This window comes from Mesoplodon bidens, assembly GCF_964165515.1.
Source record: "Mesoplodon bidens genome assembly, chromosome: 6".
In the NCBI taxonomy this organism is placed as follows: Eukaryota; Metazoa; Chordata; class Mammalia; order Artiodactyla; family Ziphiidae; genus Mesoplodon; species Mesoplodon bidens.
In genome coordinates, this window is record NC_138162.1 from 63529358 (window position 1) to 63549254 (window position 19897).

At 33.8% G+C, this 19897-nt stretch overlaps 1 protein-coding gene across 4 annotated transcripts in view; it reads left to right on the forward strand.

The window, feature by feature from the left end:
• PSIP1 (PC4 and SRSF1 interacting protein 1) overlaps positions 1–16783 on the forward strand; it is a 39421-nt gene extending 22638 nt beyond the window's left edge. Inside the window, exons 7-16 of one of the 4 annotated variants that reach the window (XM_081237185.1) lie at positions 1570–1666; positions 3064–3139; positions 7191–7419; positions 8344–8462; positions 11203–11258; positions 11861–11931; positions 12150–12251; positions 12362–12575; positions 14280–14391; positions 15206–16783. In XM_081237185.1, the coding sequence (XP_081093311.1) occupies positions 1570–1666; positions 3064–3139; positions 7191–7419; positions 8344–8462; positions 11203–11258; positions 11861–11931; positions 12150–12251; positions 12362–12575; positions 14280–14391; positions 15206–15266 (1137 nt within the window). In that variant the 3' untranslated portion in view covers positions 15267–16783. Of the gene's footprint in view, positions 1–1569; positions 1667–3063; positions 3140–7190; positions 7420–8343; positions 8463–9779; positions 9839–9859; positions 10425–11202; positions 11259–11860; positions 11932–12149; positions 12252–12361; positions 12576–14279; positions 14392–15205 lie in introns of those variants that run through there. The other 3 variants (XM_081237186.1, XM_081237187.1, XM_081237188.1) reach the window with 3 other exon arrangements.
• The last annotated feature ends 3114 nt before the right edge of the window (positions 16784–19897 follow it).

Genomic DNA, 19897 nt, shown 5'->3' on the forward strand with positions numbered 1-19897 from the left:
GCATTAGTTATTGATGACCTTGTTACCTCTTATTGGTATCTCAAAAAGATTCATACCTGTAATTCTTATGCGATGTCATGATTTATTTCCAAAAGTTGAAAGTGTAATTGAAGAGGGGATTTTTTTGCACTGAAGAGTTCATCAGTTTGAACTGAATTTTGGAGAACTTTTGCCCTCTTAACTGCTCACCCTCCTAACTCAATAGAAGAGCTCTCATACAGTCTTGGGTTCTCAACCTTTGGTATAAAAACAGATGCCCAGCTCCCTACTCCAGAGCTACCATCAAATCAGGATTGGGGTGGGGGGTGGTAGGTGGTCTGTAAGTTCCTAAAATTAGAAATACAACTTGAGCTAATGTTTTTGAAGCAATTTTTGTAATGTTCCTTGAGAACAATTCAAGGGTTACCTTAGATGAGTTTCTTGACTTTTAATAATGCTTTGAATATACATTATTATATTGCAACTACAAAGGCAAAAATAATGTTTAAAAACTAAGAAAGAAATGGATAAATTCTTAGAAGTGGGATTGCTGAGTCAGATTTGCATATTCTGTATTGCTGATATTCATAATGATCAGAAATGTATTACCAGTTTATTGATTTGATCACCATTAATCAATGAGTAATTCTCCACATTCTTACCAAAATTGGGCATTACCTCTTAAGTGTTTGCAAATCAGATTGTTGATTAAAAGATTAAAAAATTTTTTTATCAGTAAGGTTGGATTATGCAAGTTTTGGCATGATGCTTTATTGCCTTTATTTTTATTGAGGTAGTTCAGGCTGAATTCTAAATAATTGGGGGTGGGGGAGCAGCTCATAGTAGTCCTCCCATTCTTCTCTTTGTTCTCTTTGCTATTTATTTTCTCTCTTTTCGATTATGATATGTTTGCATTTCCTTTCTAATTGGTGGTTATTAACTTTTGTTCTACTCTAATGCTTGAATTGATTAAACTGATTCTCGTTTGGGGCTATTGTCTCATTACCTGGGGCATTATAGTTTGCAAAGGGTCATTGGGATTTCTTTACAGTAGTAAATCCTTCTTTATGGAAAATAAGAATAACTCCTAGGGAAGAACAGCAGATGTCTCAGTTCAAAAATAAAACATGTACATATTAACAAAGTTAAAGAATGGAAATATCAGCAACTTAATTTCTTGCCTTTTCTAACATTAATTTAGGTTGTACATCATAAGTATGCAATATAAAGTGTTAGCATTTTGAGATACTCAATGAAAGTACATTTATAAGCAATGTGTGGGATATTACAGTGTAATTACATTATACTTTAACATTTTGCATCAAGAATATTCATTTTATTTTTATAAATGACTTTTTTAGGTTGAGAATATCTAAAAAGTGAGTTGTTTCCTAGAATTACTCACTAGAATTATAAGCTAAATTTGAGGATATCACTCTGATGAGCCAACTGTTGAAAAATAATGAAGATCAATATATGTTACACTTGTATTTGAACTTGTTATCCTATAGTGGCACGTTTTTGCCATTGAACTAAATTTGGAATGCCTACTGTGTGCTAAATAAGTTAATTTAAATCTTTGTGATTCAGGCAGAAAAACAAGTAGAAACCGAGGAGACAGGAGTAGTGACTACAGCAACAGCATCTGTTAATCTAAAAGTGAGTCCTAAAAGAGGACGACCTGCAGGTAGGATTATTAATGTTTAAATAGCTGGCTTGTGATTAATATTCTAATCCATTAAGGTGTTGTACCTCAGCTCCTTTGGAATAGGTGAATAGGTACTTGGTTATGTGTAATATATAAATTTCAAAGGAGGTAAACATTAAGGTTTCTGCTCTTTGTAATAAAGTATTTAAATTTGAAATAATTGCTTGAGACTTCATTTTCTGTTTTATCCCCATTACATTTTCCTTTAATAGCGGCAAATGAGGCTGTGGTGAGATTTAAAATCCATGAACGATGGGTTTACTTTACCTCTTACTTTAGAAATATTAAGCTTTCCAAAAAGAATCATAATGAAAACAAGAGAAAAACAGCATTTGAATAATCAAAGCTATTAAATTATTGCATTCTTTCTTTATTAGGGCCTGTACAATATGCAGATGTCTTAAGCACCGCCTATTTAAAGTATTTTCCTAATTTGGCAAATAGGAAATAGTTTGGAAGGATCTGTCTCTAATACAAAGTAAAACAAAGAATATTAGCCAAGATAGAGCCAAGTTTTTTTTCTACTTCATAACATAGGATTCTGTTTTTTTTTTTTTTTTTGTCTGCGTCTGGTCTTAGTTCGACACACAGGCTCTTCATTGCGGCACACGGGCTTCTCTCTAGTTGTGGCGTGCGGGTTTTTTCTCTAGCTGTGGCACGCCAGGCTCCAGGGCTCCTGGGCTCTATAGTTTGCAGCACGCAGGCTCTCTCGTTGAGGTGTGTTAGCTCAGTAGTTGAGGCACACAGGTTTAGTTGCCCCGCAGCATGTGGGACCTTAGTTCCCTGACCAGGGATCGAACCTGCATCCCCTGCATTGGCAGGCGGATTCTTTACCACTGGACCACCAGGGAAGTGAAGTCCCATAACATAGGATTCTTAATGAAACAGGATAAAATGAGTAATACCCAAAAAGAAAAAAAAAACAATTTACCTAATTTTTACTTTGGAATTTAATAGTGTAATGGATCACATTAATGGTGTTGTTAGAAAATTCAGTGAATTCTGATAACAAATTTTCAAATATGTGAGCATACATATACAAATACTGTAATATGTATATGAATGTTGAATATAAGTGCTGCTATCTCCTATAAAGTTGAATTTTGTGACATTCCTATTAAAACAACGAGGGATGTTCTTTTAAGCCCTCAGCCATACTAAGGACAGATTGAAAATACTCTTGATTCACCTCTGTAAATTTTCTGCTGTTAAGTCATTTGAACCACTGGAGGATATGATTTTTAAAACCTAAAGTAATCGTTATCTGTAATAAACTAATATTCTTAGTATATATCATTTGTAACTTTTATATGTGAGATCTACATCTTAACGGGAAAGCTGGTAGTTACAAAATTTTTTTTTCCTGTGAATGTCAGCTACAGAAGTCAAGATTCCAAAACCAAGAGGCAGACCCAAAATGGTAAAACAGCCCTGTCCTTCGGAGAGTGACGTGTGAGTATAATTAGTTACGCAGTAAATGAGACATTTCACTTTCAATATGTATAAATTACTTTGCATTTTTACCAGTTTTATTTACAGGGTGTTCATTGCTATTACTATTTTGTATTTCTAAGAATTATGGGCAAAACAGTTGAAAAATAGTTTTCATTATATAAAAAGTTACAATTGATAGGGAGTCAAGAAAAATCTGATATGATTATCATTTCATTAATCTAAGACATTTTCTTGTGTATTAGGATATAAGATACTTGGATAATGCAGGGTAAAATTTATAATAGTTCCCTTTTGTTTAAGGGATTTTTAGACAAAGTATTTTTGAAGCAATTCCCACAAATCTTGCTCCTCCAGAATAATCTTTATTTAAAAAATAATAACACTTAACATTATTTTTGTAAATTTAAAGTTTTAAAGTATTTTGGAATGATAATTAGTTATTAACAAAATAATCAGTTTTTTTTTTTCTTGCCATCTTTCTTTTCCATTATTGATCTTGTTTGTGTTGGATTTTTTGGGTAGAAACTTCACCAGCAGGAATATGTATTTAGACAAAGAGGGCAAAACTTCGTAGCTACTGTGTTTAAAGATTTTATAGAAAAGGCTTAAGTGAGTATGTCATTTAAGAATGGATTTACAGTGTTTTGAATGAAAATATTTTATTGGAAATTTCAGGTATAGAAGTGTTGGTACTTTTCAGCCAATATATGTTTAAAGAGTTTTATTTTACTGCCAAGCTAGCTGTTTAAATATTCTCGAAAATAGTGGCCAAAAATTACAACATGGTTTTAACTACTACAGTGAAATTAAGAAATTAGGTACATGCAGGTGAGTTTATGGGGTTTTTTTGTTGTTGTTGTTTTGCGGTACCCGGGCCTCTCCCTGTTGTGGCCTCTCCCATTGCGGAGCGCAGGCTCCGGACGCGCAGGCCTATCGGCCATGGCTCACGGGCCCAGCCGCTCCGCGACATGTGGGATCTTCCCGGACCAGGGCACGAACCCATGTCCCCTGCATTGGCAGGCGGACTCTCAACCACTGCGCCACCAGGGAAGCCCAGTTTATGTTTTTAAACATACCAAGTAAATCTCACTCATCTCCTCCCTAAGATGTCTTCTCTAATAAGGGCATCAAGCATCAAGTCTAGGATTTTACGATCAACATAAGGCCTTGATCTATCTGCTCCCCTCTCCCTTTTATATATGCACATTGATCTGGGAGGGATAGGGAACCATAATAAATACTCCCAAGGAGAAGATTAAGAGGCACACAGCAGTCATTGTTCCCCAGGAAATATGAAATTCTGTTGGGAAAATATTGTGAGATCCCCCTGTTTTAGATATAAGGAATATTTCCTTGATTAGGTCCGTCACAATTTTCCCTGAGAGTATCTTCCTAGTCCATTTCTCTCCATGGCTTTTGGCTGATTCTTGGACTGGAAAGTATTAACCCTCCTTATTAGCTGAGCAGCTTTCTTATTCTGCTTTCATACTTTATGGAGTTGGGCCCAAGATTCCTTTTTAAATATCCATTAGTTTCTCTTAATGCAGGCTAGCGTCCCTTTTGATAGTAATAATACTTTATTGTTAGCATGTGTCTGTTTAATTCTAGTCAGCTTCATGTGCTGTGGTCTCACTCATAAGACTTCTCCAGACATGCTTATCTTTTTATACTTAAATAAAAGCACTTTTGAGTTTATAGGTTTTCCTGAAAACCTACTCCCTGGTTTCTTTTTCATAGAACCATTTGTTCATCAGAAGGATCAAGGTATCCCAATTTGAATTCTTAAGGCTGGCAACTTAACAACCTTGATTGGATCTTTGACTCCAGTCTTTGTCTGAATTTGAAAATCTTTTACAGGATGGAAGTGACTTGCAACACTGAAATGCATGGAATTTTTTTCTCCTTCCTTTGTCCTATTATTTTTTAAACTTAACTCTTTCTTGAAGTACCATATCAAATTTATGTTGATAACAATCAACTCAAAATGCCAATATTCTATCTTGCAACCTCTTCACCCAGAGCCACAAGTTCACTGAATAAGTTTTCTCTCCAGTTTTCACAGATGACAGTTTTACCCATTGTATAATATATTAGGGTTTCAAATGCAAAGTAAGTGTCAAACGTTTTAGGTTTTGATGATGGACAACCCCAAAATACCAGTAGCTTACAATATTTATTTTTCACTTGTGCTATATGTAGGCTGGGCATTGGCTGTTACAGCTACTCTCAGCTTTGTATCTGGGCAAAAACTCAGTGGAGAGTAGAGCAAAACTATATAAGCTCTTCTGAAGCTTAAGCTCTCCACCATGAGAACAGTGTGTATCTGCTAGTGACAGCTTCTTTGCTGTGGGTCCTGAAATGACAAGACAGTGGATAGAGTCCAGAAGAGCTGAAACCATCTCATAATCCTCATGTAAAGTAAAAATACTTGTTATAAGCCACTGAGGTATTTTGGGTTGTGTTTGCATTAATTTTTGCTATTAACATGTATTTATAATTTTCTTTAGTCTTTTAATATGTTTCCTATTGTGCCTTGACCTATTAGAAAGGGAATTATCACCATGAGGTCTGTTTTTCATGGAAGATGGTAAGGAGGGAGGACCATTGGGAAAAGACTTAATTGCAGCAAGCAGTGACAGTTACATTTATGGGAGTTCTCTGCTTTGACACTGTTTTAAAAACTTTGAAATAATAATCCCATTTCTTAAAAACTTAACGATACACTTAAATCTACCTTTAAAAAAGAAAAACAGCTGCATGGTATTCCACTATGTAGGTATCATAATTCTTAAAAGTTTATTTCTTGTATGGATACATTTTTTTAGACATTGTCATCTGTCATTTTGTACATGTGCAAATGTATTGGTTAGAATACATTGCTAGAAGTAGATTTACTGGGTTAAAAGGATATTTTTATTTTTAATACCTGCCTCTTTGCATAGGGGGTAACATTTTGGGGGAGGCAGTTCGTCAATATCTATTAAGAACCATGGGAATGCCTTTTATATTTGATTCTCTATTCCCATCTCCACAAAACAATCATTATTAAAATATTTACCCCCTTGTGGAAGTATTGAAGAAAGTTAAGTGATTTTACTTGCCTGCTTTTTCTTCCATTGATTAAAAGTAAAGGATGAAACCTATATAACATTTAAAAATAAACATAGCCAATGGAAGTTATGTGACAAAAAATTTCTAAAGAAATAAAGTGATTTTTTTTTTCTTTTCCAATTTAATAATCTTAAGGGTTCAAAGGAAGCAGTTGTCTGGTAGGTCAGTGGATTTGGAATTGAGATATTGGGCTATTTGACCTTTTGTACCATCATTTTCTCATTCGTTAAATGGAATGGGTTGGACTAAATGATCGGGGGTCCCTTCCAGCTTTCAAATCCATTGGTGTAATTATATAATATGTGTAAATCTCAATGAAATTCCTTGAACACTTTAATATTAAGGTTAATTGGCCATATATTTTACCATTATATGCGTCAGTTGGGAGCCTTTTACATTGCAAAGCATATTTCTTTAAATTTTAAAATGACCGTATTTCACCATTACGCAGTTCGATTCTGCAATTGTATTTTTCCCAGCGTGGCTACTTTTACAAATATGTAGAATACGAGCTCCATAAAATCTAGGCATCTTACACACCTTATACACTGCTGTTCCCCAAAGTCAAGAATGGTACCATGGCATATGAGATAGTACTCAATATTTTTAGTACTCAATTTTTAAGTGAATGAGTCACATTACAAAAAACATGGAAAACAGGGGAAAAAATGACTTTTTTATTACCCTAATGCCACTGTAATTTTTCTGTCTTCTAACATATTAAAAGGATGTTCTTTTCCTTTTATGATTGGTTGATAATGACACTCCATTATATTTTACTTAAAAGATATTTAAAATCTGTTTTTAAATAAAAAACAAACTACATGTAGCTTGTTGTTATCCAGAGTACTTATTCAGTTAACTCAGAGAGGTGGTTGAATGACAAGTACTAATGATACATAAAAGATTATTTTTCATTGTTGTGCCTGTGAAATAGGGTAACTGAAGAAGACAAAAGTAAGAAAAAGGGGCAAGAGGAAAAACAGCCTAAAAAGCAGCTTAAAAAGGATGAAGAGGGCCAGAAGGAAGAAGATAAGCCAAGAAAAGAGCCAGATAAAAAAGAGGGGAAAAAAGAAGTTGAATCAAAAAGGAAAAATTTAGCTAAAACAGGGCTTACATCAACCTCTGATTCTGAAGAGGAAGGGGATGATCAAGAAGGTGAAAAGGTAGAATGTTTGCATATCAAATAAAATATTTGTTCTATTTTTAGTTTACTATGTAGTTCTTAATCTTTAGGTAAGTTTCAGCATCTTTATGAAAGTTTATAAATGTGATTAAAAGTTAAAATGAATTTCTTTACCTTTCTGAATAAACTTGAATTACCTGTGTTAAAAAGCATATTTGAAACTTTATTGTACATCCTAAGTTTATCTTACCTTTTCACAATTACATGGAAATTAAATGTCACATGATAAACTTCCAGTAACCCCACCTACCTACTGACAGAGAAGGTAGAAAGATAGAGAATTAAGCCAGATAGGTTGTGACCAGTGAAGACAGATGTAAAAAGGTACATAGATTTTTATTATTTACCTCAATGAAATTCTTAACACTTCAGGCCTATTTAGGGTACATTTTATTGGTGGTACTTTATTTGAATACAACAGTTGTTTAGGAATTTCATTAAAGCTATATGTTCTTTTTTGTATAAAAACACAAGTTTTGTGTATAGCCTTGGAAATCTACAGACCCAGGTTGTATAGGCCTTTCATTTATGTTTATCTAATTTATTAGTACTTCAGGAGCCCAAAACTAAATTCGGTAGGTTGAGCAGGTACTTGTCAGTAAACAGGTACTGAAGTCAAAATCATAGTACAGAGGCAAATAACCTGAGGTACTTCATTTTAACTCATCTTAACCAAAGCATATCATTCCTATAGCAGTGCAGTAGATTATAAATCGCAAAATCATCAAGGGAAAGTTAAATTTAGATAGCAACAACGTGTAATTCTGAGGGGCTTTTTTAATTAGTAATTTATTCATCCCTTAAGAAAACTAGTTGCTTCTTTTCTTCCAAGATTGTAATCATAGAAGCATCAGTCACTGACTTGATAGTTAACTAAAACCATCCTAATTCTCAAATAAAACAGAAGAGAAAAGGTGGAAGAAACTTTCAGACTGCTCATAGAAGGAATATGCTGAAAGGCCAACATGAGAAAGAAGCAGCAGATAGAAAACGCAAGCAAGAGGAACAAATGGAAACTGAGCAGTAAGTATTTTCTTTTTCTAAATTTCGATTTCTTTTTTTAAGCTAGCATGAAATGTTTAAACAATAGAATCTCATTTTCCAGACTTTCTGAAGCCTTTTAAAGAAGTGATTTTTCCAGTGTGTTAGAAAAATGTCCTCTGTATATGATAATCATGTTTCAGGCTTCATTCTTTTCTGAGTAAAGAGGATGAAATTTACTGAGATAATCACCCTGTGAATATTTTTAATTTAAACTGAAAGTGCAGTAGGGCTTAACTGTTAAGTGGCTTTGTAGAAAATGTCCTTATCCTCTACTATTTTCTTGTATAATATTAAATAGAGAAAGATAATTGGTGGAGAAAGAATGAAAGAAATACCCATATTTGTCATACCACCAGCAGCCCTCCCCCAGAAGACCAGCAAAAATAACAAAAGCACAGTTGGAAACCCAAGAAGCCAGTAAAAGAAAATTTAAAGGCTGACAGGGTTTGCATTAGATGTGTGCAATATAAATCGAGTTCAAGCTAAGAAGTTTTGATACCTGGAGACAATGTATTTACCATGGGGAATTTCTTTCCCCTTTAAGTTTATTCTATAAAATAACTTTATAAGAGGGAAAATAGCAATGCCAATGATGATTAGGCTTCATATGTTTATTACATTTGTTTCCTAGTTATCTTTAGACTGTCACTTCTGAGTTCTTTCTCTGAAAAACCTTTCTTTCTTTGTGAAGCGTCTTGCATTATTCTGACTAAACTTTGTTTTTTTGTTGTTTTAGTGAGGAGGTGATTTTAAAAACATGCTCTAGGTCACTAAGACAAACTCAATAAAAAATAGTGAAATTCTTAAAACTATTCTTAAGTAATTTTGTACTTTTTTTATATATAATAAATCTGTAAGCCGAAAGTCTTTCTTGATAAGTATAGCGTTTGACCATCTGCTTTCTTAGTCTTTTTGGAGGATATATAAACAGTTTTAGCTACTTGAGGGAGTAATGTAAAAATTGATCTAAAGCTCAGAAATGTTACTCCCTTTAATGTTAGACTTTGACCATTTATGTAAATACTAGAGTTATTTTTTGTTACCTATCCTTTCCTGTCCTTTCACTGAAAAGTTGTTGGACTGTTTGTTGCTTTTAACTTTATTGTGCTCCCCAAATTAAGATATAAAATTAGTTGTTGCTTAGTAAATCTAGCCCAACCCTTCTTCAGTATCTCAGAGTTAATCTTTATGTGTTTCGATTTCTTTTTGAATGTCCTCCGAATGTAACTTTCTCAAATTCTAATATTTGTGTTTTCTTTCCTTCTCCTGTTATTACAAAACTTTGTACTTGGACAGTTTTGCTCTGTAAAGCATTTCAGATGCAGCTTGTATGAAATGCATTATGCAAAATAAAGTTTATTGTATTGTATTCCCAGCCAAACAACATGTAATCTACAGTAATAAAAAATATATCTCATTTTGGGCTCAAAGCATTAATCCAGTTACTGAAAAGAGAATACAAGTGGAGCAAACAAGAGATGAAGATCTTGAGACAGACTCATTGGACTGAATTTCCCCCTCCCCCCCCTTGATGGAAGAATGTTCCAGATTCTAAATTGAGGACTTCATTAATGGCATTATTACTGTGTTATGATTGTTAAAAAACATTTCCTGTAAGATACACACTACATACCAATGTCGGCCATCATTCCTGTTAAGAGTTTTTTACCAAGCTTAAAATGAACCTTTTGTGTTTGAAAGTTATAATAAGCTCAGATGAAGATGGTGGTTGTACATTATTTCATTTAGAAAATATAAAAATTAATTTGGTTTTGAAGCTAGGTGTTAAACTGGAATAGCTACTATACCCCCAGAGAATGGGGCAGTTGTGCCCTTACCCTTGACACTCCTTTGTTGTTCAGTTCTTTAGAAGATTAATAATTGTTTTTTAATCCTGAGAGATTAAACAGTAGACTTGTTAAGAAAACAAAAATGAAATTGTAACCAAAATTTTAAAATAAAGTTTTTTAAAAAAAATACCTGATTTTTAGATATTTTTTTGTTCTTGTCTATTTCAATTGGTTTATTATAATAGGGCCTGAACTCCGAGTCAAGGTACTAGAAATTATTAAGAATTCATTTTTAAATGGTTATTTTTGTGATTTACAGTAAAATGGTACCTTTTCATTTGTGAAATGGTATGTAAATGTTAGTGAATGTCATTTAAGTTTGATATATTGGCGCAAAAAAAAATCCCACTCCATTTTAATCTAGTATAATAAACAGTCTATTTAACCTTGAAACTAACTTTGAACCCCTAAAATTCTCTACCCTTGGGAGATGTGGGAACAATTAAATCAGTCTATTTTGACATGTTATTTTAAAAAATAATTGTGATGTAGAATTCATGAAACATAGGCATTCTCTTCCCACTATGGCCTGTTTATCCACTGACCTAAAGTCGGTCTCTTAACACAGTATTGTTGGAACAAAATTTCACCGAGGCAGCCATTAAAATTTATTTGTAATGCCACTGAAAAAGTAGATTGTTACATCACTTTAGCATGTTAATTTTTACATTTTGAGTTTTGCTTATATTTATACTAATTAATACGAATGTGGCATTACCGAGTTCTAAAAATTATAGTCAATTCCTTGTGATCTAGGCCACTGACTATTTTAAAGAAAAATTTTAACTTTTACATAAGGGATTGTGGGCATTTGGTAACCAGTCACAAAGTTCCAATGTTTTTGAAATATTTGTGTTAACATTTGATAGGCAGAATAAAGATGAAGGAAAGAAGCCAGAAGTTAAGAAAGTGGAGAAGAAGCGAGGTTAGTTATTTCACTTTCTAAGATGTATAAAATTGTATTCTACACAGAAAGGAAGTTTTACAGACACTTAACTGTATAGGTTTTGAAACTGGTCATTTTAATGTTCTTATCCTACAAGTACACATTTCAAATCCCTAATGGATTCTATATACCTTGCATTGTTTTTAAGTGTTATCAGGTGAACTTGCTAAGGAGTCATGTTTGTTATTTTACTGCGCAATATATGATGAAGTCAAATTTTTATAACATTGCCTAAAGCTAGATGTTTTACCATTTCTGACAAATCTGGTTTCAGATGGATTTTTTAGTTTCGGTTAAATGTGTAAGGGTGAAGCAGTGCCTTAAGGATTGCAGAAGAGGAGTTATTGGATGCAAACTGCTTTTTTCTTAGCAACATGCAGCTAGATGGTGATTCTTTGCTTATATGATGAATGTTGGTTTCCTAAATACTAAAAATGGCAGATAACTTCTTAATGATGTAGGCAGATTACAAAGAACATTTTAAAAAATTTACCAAATCTTTCCATTATACTTTGCTTAGATTATACAAAAATACTGGTTTTGGAAAATCTATTTACTGTGTTTCACATTTTAATTTATAGAAACATCAATGGATTCTCGACTTCAAAGGATACATGCTGAAATTAAAAATTCACTCAAAATTGATAACCTTGTAAGTGTTTAATACCTCATTTAAAAATACAGTGCTGCTTTTATAGCTTCATATTTTATTTTCTCACATGATTTTATAAGTGTGTAAATTTGAGATAACAGACTATTACTGGTTATTTTGTACTGCCTTGTTATTTGAGATTTTAAAAGTAATCTCTAGAAATAGATTATATGGGTTGTGGTAATTAACAGTTATGAAATTACTATTTTGTCATGAAGGATGTGAACAGATGTATTGAGGCCTTGGATGAACTTGCTTCACTTCAGGTCACAATGCAGCAAGCTCAAAAACACACAGAGATGATTACAACACTGAAAAAAGTAAGTGATCTTGAGTCATGTAGATTTTTTAAATTTCCTCATTATCACCACTTCATTAAGTAACATTTAAAAAATTAAGAAAATTATGAGTATATGTTTTGTTTTCTCAGATACGGCGATTCAAAGTTAGTCAGGTTATCATGGAAAAGTCTACAATGTTGTATAACAAGTTTAAGAACATGTTTTTGGTTGGTGAAGGAGATTCTGTGATCACACAAGTGCTGAATAAATCTCTTGCCGAACAAAGACAGCATGAGGAAGCAAATAAAACCAAAGATCAAGGAAAGAAAGGGCCAAACAAAAAGCTAGAAAAGGAACAAACAGGTATGTGGTAACCGTTCGCTGGAACTACTTTTCAAAAATGGCTTCAATATTTAATCCTATTAATACCTTATCTATATTAAATGATGAGAAAGTCTCATAAAGCCCTTAGCAGAACATGATCAGCCTTAGCTTCTGGATTTCTTTTTCATCCCTAAGTTTTCATCAAGTTTAAATTAGTAGTAGTAGTGGTTGCTATTCTCTTTCCATTTAAATTAGGAAACATTTCTAACCTACACAGAAGTCGAGGGAAATGAACTTCCCATGTCCCCATCACTCAGCTTCTGCAATTATCAATACATGAGTATTGCTTTTTTTTTTTTTTTTTTTTTTTTTTTTTTTTTTTTTTTTTTTTTTTCTTTTTGCGGTATGCGGGCCTCTCACTGTTGTGGCCTCTCCCGTTGCGGAGCACAGGCTCCGGATGCGCAGGCCCAGCGGCCATGGCTCACGGGCCCAGCCGCTCCGCGGCACACGGGATCCTCCCAGACCGGGGCACGAACCCGCATCCCCTGCATCGGCAGGCGGACTCTCAACCACTGCGCCACCAGGGAGGCCCTAGTATTGCTTTTTTATATCCCCATCAAGTTTCTCTGTGACACCCCTGAAGATTATTTTGAAGCAAATTCCAAATACACTATTTCAATCATAAATATTTTAGGATGTATATATGACCGATGCTTAAAACAGAATCCATAGTTACAGGCATACCCCACAGGTTTGGTTCCAGACTACTGTAATAAAGTGAGTCACATGAGTTTTTTGGTTTCCCAGGGTGTATAAAAGCTTTTTACCCTATACTGTAATCTGTTAAGTGTGCAGTAGGATTATGTCTAAGAAAACAATATACATACCTTAATAAAAAAATACTTTGTTGCTAAGAAAATGTTAACAAATCATCTGAGCCTTCAGTGAGTCATAGTAGTAACATCAAGTATCACTTGACCACAGATCACTATAAGAAAAGTCAAAAAGCTTGAAATACTGTGAGAATTACCAAAATGTGACACAGAGAAGTGGACTGATCAAATGCTGTTAGGAAAATGGTGCTGATAAACATGCTTGATGCAGGACTGCCACAAACGTTGAATTTGTAAAAAAAAAAAAAAAAAAAAAAAAAGGCAATATCTACAAAGCGCAATAAATCGAGTTCTGCCTGTACCATTAGCCACTTCCCCAAAATTAGCAGCTTCCCCAATTCCACAGTACTAAAACATCTTAGCAGCAACTGCTTAATGTAGGAAAAAACTGTTCCAAAGAAGATGAATTTTGTTACTCACTTATTAGGGAATGATATAGGTCTCCTTAGAGATTTGTTAATGAAATAATACTTACCGGGAAGCCCTCATCATTTTGTCATAAGAGACGAAATCATGTTAATTAACTACTTTGCCATGTTTTGTTGTTAAACACAAAATCTTACTGTGATTCTCATTGCTTTTTCTAAGAACTAGAATAAATCATAATGCTCCAAAGAGTTGTACCACCCTTTCGTGTTCCTGATAACAGTAACAAATGGAATAATCAGATTAGTAACCTACTTCTTATATGGGTAGATATATGTAGTAACCCCATTTCTTATTGTGCCTTGTCTACCCAAAGGATTACAATGTAATTTCAAATAAAATACAGTATTAGAAACTTTGGGACTATGTTTTATTTTTGATTTGGGGTCTTTCTAACAGTTTTTCCACTGAAATCTTTATAAAGGTTCAAAGACTCTAAATGGAGGATCGGACGCTCAAGACAGTAATCAACCACAACATAATGGAGACAGCAATGAAGAAAGCAAAGACAACCACGAGGCCAGCAGTAAGAAAAAGTGAGGACATGTTTTAGTGGGTTGTGATGTATGTTTTAATTTTTAAATCACATTGCTGTTCCAAGGTTATTTGTGTAAAGGATTATATTTTCATCACTCACTTCCTGAATTCAGGATTCAAGACGCAAATTAAAATGGCCAAGCCATAAAGAAACTTTGCTTAAAACTAATATGCCACTGTATTCAAGGGAATAGAGCAAGGCAAGAATCCTGTTTAAAAAAATAACTGTTCCTTGGACTTCTTCCACTGATAACACCTTTAATAATGACCCATGTCCATACTTCTTGAATTTTGACAGGATACAGAAATTAGATCTAGAATCATAGGCTGTGTTGTATTATCATACCCACTCTAAAATAACTAGATCTGTAACCATAGTTATCCAAATCTTGGTTTGTCCACCGTACACTTGAAGGACTTGGAATCAAGCATCCTTTCTAATTCTGAAATTCAGGGAAACCTTGTCCGTGTGTATATTACCCTCTCTTCTTAAGATTTATAATATGTTGGTATCACAGATACAACACTTTCATGTTCTTTAAAGAGAATTCATTTTAAAGCTGGAAATGGTGGGAGAGGGCCTGGGCCATGATGCTTTCCTGAGTTATTTTGCTTGATGTGCACAGTACTTTGGGAAGAAGACACAACATGGTAAAATAAAATTTTGGACAAAAGATAACAATTAACAATAAGTCACAGAAAAAATTCTTTTGGTGATTTTAAAAACAAATGCACAGATTTAATATCTTTTTTCCTCCTGAGGGAAAAGTCCTAATCCCAGTTGTCACACCTTTCTTTCCCCCTTTTCTTTAGGCCATCCAGTGAAGAGAGAGAGACTGAAATATCTCTGAAGGATTCTACACTAGATAACTAGGTTGACATACCTGGAATATAAAGAACATTTGAGAAGTTTGTAATGGTTTTCATTCAAAATATTTAGACTGCTGAAAGTTTTAAATTTTTATAAGCATAGGTTTTGATGTTTAAAACTTGTTTTGAGGGAGAAATCTCCTTATCTTTGTTTAAAAGTGACTAAACGTTGCTAATTGTACTTGTGCAGTATTAACAGCTACATTATACAGTAAATGTGAGGGAAAGTCCATTTTAGGAAATGTTAAAGTGCTTTTCCAGACATTGGTTGTAGTATATTTTCAATTAGTGTGTGTGTGTTAATGTGTAATTGATAGTAGAAAAAGGTTACATTTTTAAAACTGCTACTTGGATAAACCTTTCCTCTTTTCCCAAATACTGTGGGTTTTGTGCATAGTTTTTACAAATCTTGGATTTACCAGACTGTCTTTTCATTGTTTGTGGGTTTTTGTAGAAGTTAATCATTTTTACAATAGATAATGTTACTTCTATACAAGTATTCACTCCCTCCCTCCTTTTATCAGAAGTTAATTTTAATCTCAGTCTACATTGTGCTACATTATCCTGCTGCTTTGTAACAATGTGTGGTCTGTATGCCTTTTTGTATGACAACTAGATATCCAACTGACGTTGAACTGTTCTCCGGGGTACAAAACTCATGTTAACTTTTGAAGGTAATTTAGTTTTGTGGCTGGGAATTCAGTGAAGTCACATGAGTTTCCTGCAGCGAGCAGGAGTATATATAGGAATGAATCTGGCTCTAGGGTTCAACCATTTAAGATCCTTTACAGGCACTAGCAGCTGAAACTGAAAACTAAATGATAAAAGTTTATTTTTGAGAAATGTCTCGAGTTTCTGAATTTTTTAAAAAGTCACACATTAAAGAAGTCACTAAGTATTTTTTTAATTGGAAAAAATGCAATCCATAATGCTTTTGCAGTAAATAAAAGTAAATACTATATAAGGAAACAAACCTATTTGAAAACATGGCTATACCAGAAGGGAATTTTTATTTCTATGTCACACATGTGACAGGATTGCAAAAAGCGGAAACACAGTAGACAAAAGTAAAGGAGTTGTCTGTATTATCATGGATATGGACTAAATCAGGGTGAACCAAGGTTAACACAAAATTTAAGGGTAACTTAACATAGCATTTTTAAGGTATTTTGAATACTAGGTCAGTTGGTGGTTTGCAGTAGCTTAAAAGACACTTCTCATGTTTAGAAACTGAATATGGGGAAAAGGCTTAATTACCAGTGTTTGCATGTGACATGCATCCTATGCTCTGACCTCTCGGGTAACTGTTTTCATCTATAGATGAAAAGTTTGAAACATTTCAGTAATTGGAGTTTTGCTTTTGAGAGGTCTTACAATGGAACTAGGACCCACTGTTTTGAGGGAACTCTTGCTATTATATGTTTGGTCCTTAATACAATTTAAATTTGGACAGATTTATTCTAGTTAAGCCATAAGTGTCAACATGTAAACTTGTTTTGATTAAAGAGTTTTTCTATCAAAGTCTACTAGTAAATTACTTATTTGCCATTTATAAAACTGTGCTGGAATTCTGGATTTGCTTCCAAGAGAGTATACTTGGTCATAGAAACTGTATTATTTGGGGACACAGGGTTACTGAAACATAAGCTCAAAATGATAAAATTACAGGAAAAGTTATCTTTTGGTTTACCCTTCCTTTTTTTTCGGTGACCCAACGGATCTATATAGTTTTACCAAGAAACCACAGACTATTCAAATGCTGGAGAGAAATATAGTAGCATTCTGATTATTTATGTCTGCTTTTATGGGCTGACCTTGCTCTAGCCAATTGATTCATGTAGCCTTTAAAACACTATTGCCTTCTCTACCCTCATTTCAAGAAAAAATTTTGTCATAGGTTGATTCACAGATAACTACTATTCTCAGAGCTCTGAAGAAAAAGTCATATAAACAGGTATCAATTTTCGGGAGCACTGGCTCAATTTAAATTTGTATTTGACCAAAACTATATAGCTGAACAAGTCAGTAAGAGATACTTTAAATGAGATCGCTAGCCCCAACCCAAACTTTTTTTTTTTAATATATAAATAAGCAACATCTCTTTTGTGATTTTTTTTTTTTTAACCATCAGATAACGTTTAAGAGTAAGTTACCACATGACTTGGCAGAATCAGTTGTTGCATGTTTTCTCAGCTGCTCTAGAGAAATTTCAGATGTATCATCTAAATCGGAGAACCTGAAACAGCTTGACTGGAATGATTTCAAATAGAAGGATGATTGATAGATTTTATCCAGTTTTTGCTGATACACTGATTGTAGTGTACCCATACACACTTACCTGGTTAAAGACGTCAGGTCAAGATCAGGTCTGCCATCTAATCCTGTACAAGAGCAAAGGCTTTTACAGGGCTCTGTGAGGGCTTCACTAATACAACTTATCCAGAGAAAGGATCTATTGGAAATAGCAAACCCATAATTACATATTAAGAAACGGAGAAGCTGCTATATAGTCCAAAAATGTGTTTACATATTTATGCTGTGTAATTTTCCAACCTCAGATGACAGAGACACTGAAATTTGATTGGGAGAAAGGTCAAATTATCCTTAAAGGATACTGAAGCCTAAAATAGGTATTGCTTTTCTAGGTAATCATTTTGTGCCTGTCTCTCCACTAGTATATCAAAATTTCATTCATTTCTAACTACAGAGGATGTTGATTAATAAGTTCATAACATTTTCATGTTTGCCTTCTTTAGATAAAATGTTGACTGTAGTTTGTCATTTGTTTAAAACTGAATTTTACAGCTACAAAATCCCTGATTCAAGACATCTTAAATATGCCTACTTCAAGTTAGGGGTTTCTTTTGAGTTCAACATAGTGGGAGACCTGTATAACTGATATGCAATACATTAGCAAGTTCTGAGAGTAGTGGTAGGCCTTTAGACCTCACCAGGAAATGATAATAGAAACATATCTGAGCCTTTGTGACTTTGGTGAAGAAGTTAACCTTAAGAACCAGCATAATAATAATCTCAGAGAAGAACAAAATAAGAATTTCAATAGCAGTAATGTTTTAACTGATAGCCTTCTTTGCCAGTAAAATAAATTGATTGGTACCATGCATGGATTAATGCTGCTTGTGACAATCCACTTTCTGGAATTTGCTGTTTTGAGATACAAAATGATGAAAATAAAAGTAAACAGACCCTTGCATACTAATGGAAGACCTATAAAGAATGCAGTTTAAAAATAAAGGAAGCAAAAATTCATTTTTACCTGTGGAACTTTAAAGAATTAGATAAATCTTTGGTTTTCCAGCAGGATTTTCAATCTGTTCTAATTCAGCATCATTGGACACATGAAAGTAAACATGTAGGCAATAACAGCCAGCCAGCCATGGAGGGACCTCTTATTTCCTTATGCTGATTTTCTGGTGTATTGACTGAATCAGTGAATATGACCACCGCTAGAAACAGGTCCTTGTCTTCTACATACCAATCGACTTAATTGACTTATGTGGCATTTAAGTCCATAAAACATTTCACTGTCAACCTTTTAAACACACAGTCTTTTAGGCTTCATCAGTTTTTTTTATTTATATGGTAAATGTTCTCAGCCATCCAGGGAAAGTGGAATCCAGCCGAATTTAGATATAACCTAGAAGAGAGAACGTGAAATTTAAGTACAACACATTTAAAATGTTTAATTCTGTTTAATATTTTTCCAGCATTCCTAAAAGTATTAAACAGAATTAAATTTTCCACCAAAAATTTCCAGAAAACGTTTCAATATAGGTAGCTGCAATTTTCTCTCATGGATCTAGACCTCAGAATTTATCAAAGTTGCCCTTTGGCCCAGAATGAGAATAGGATAACTAGACTATCATAACCAGAAGAATGAAGAGCTGGGACAGAAAAACAATTGTGCTTTTGCATACAGGATGCTGTGTATTATTGCCTAAGAATCGTGATCCACAGCTAGCAATGCATAGGATCTTGATTTCCCATGTCCATTCATTGGTCATATGAGATAAAATCTATTCCTTTGAATCATAAAAATATTAAATTGACATGCATTTTAATCTAATAGCATTTGTGATTCCAAAAACTTCTGGTCAAGAAACGAAGATTCAGCTTAAGTGTTACTTCTGTAAAGGTATGAGTGTATACTCAAGATCTTTATACATTCGTTATTTGTGTAGTGAGTCTTTCTGAAGTGTTAAGTGTGCCTAGTTTCTACCAAAACAAAACCTAACATTACAAAAGAGCTCAGTGTAAGATTAAATTACACAATAGCTAGTCTTAATATTGTATTTATTAAATAATCTGCTTTTATTCTTAATTTCTCCCTCATTTTTATTACAGATATTTGGAGGATCTTTACCTTGGAAGCCTCATGGTACAAGGTGTAGCGCTCACATTCTTCAAAGAATTTTCAAAACACTTCCATCACTTGATGTAATGATAGATGAGCAAAAAGCCCTCTGGACAAAGAGTGAATAGGCATACTACAGACTGGGAGAAAACCAGAATACTTGTATCTGACAAAGGATTTGTACTCAGGATACATAAAGCACTCCTACAAATCAATGAGACAACTCAAAAATGGGCAAAAAAGCACTGAATAAAAACTAT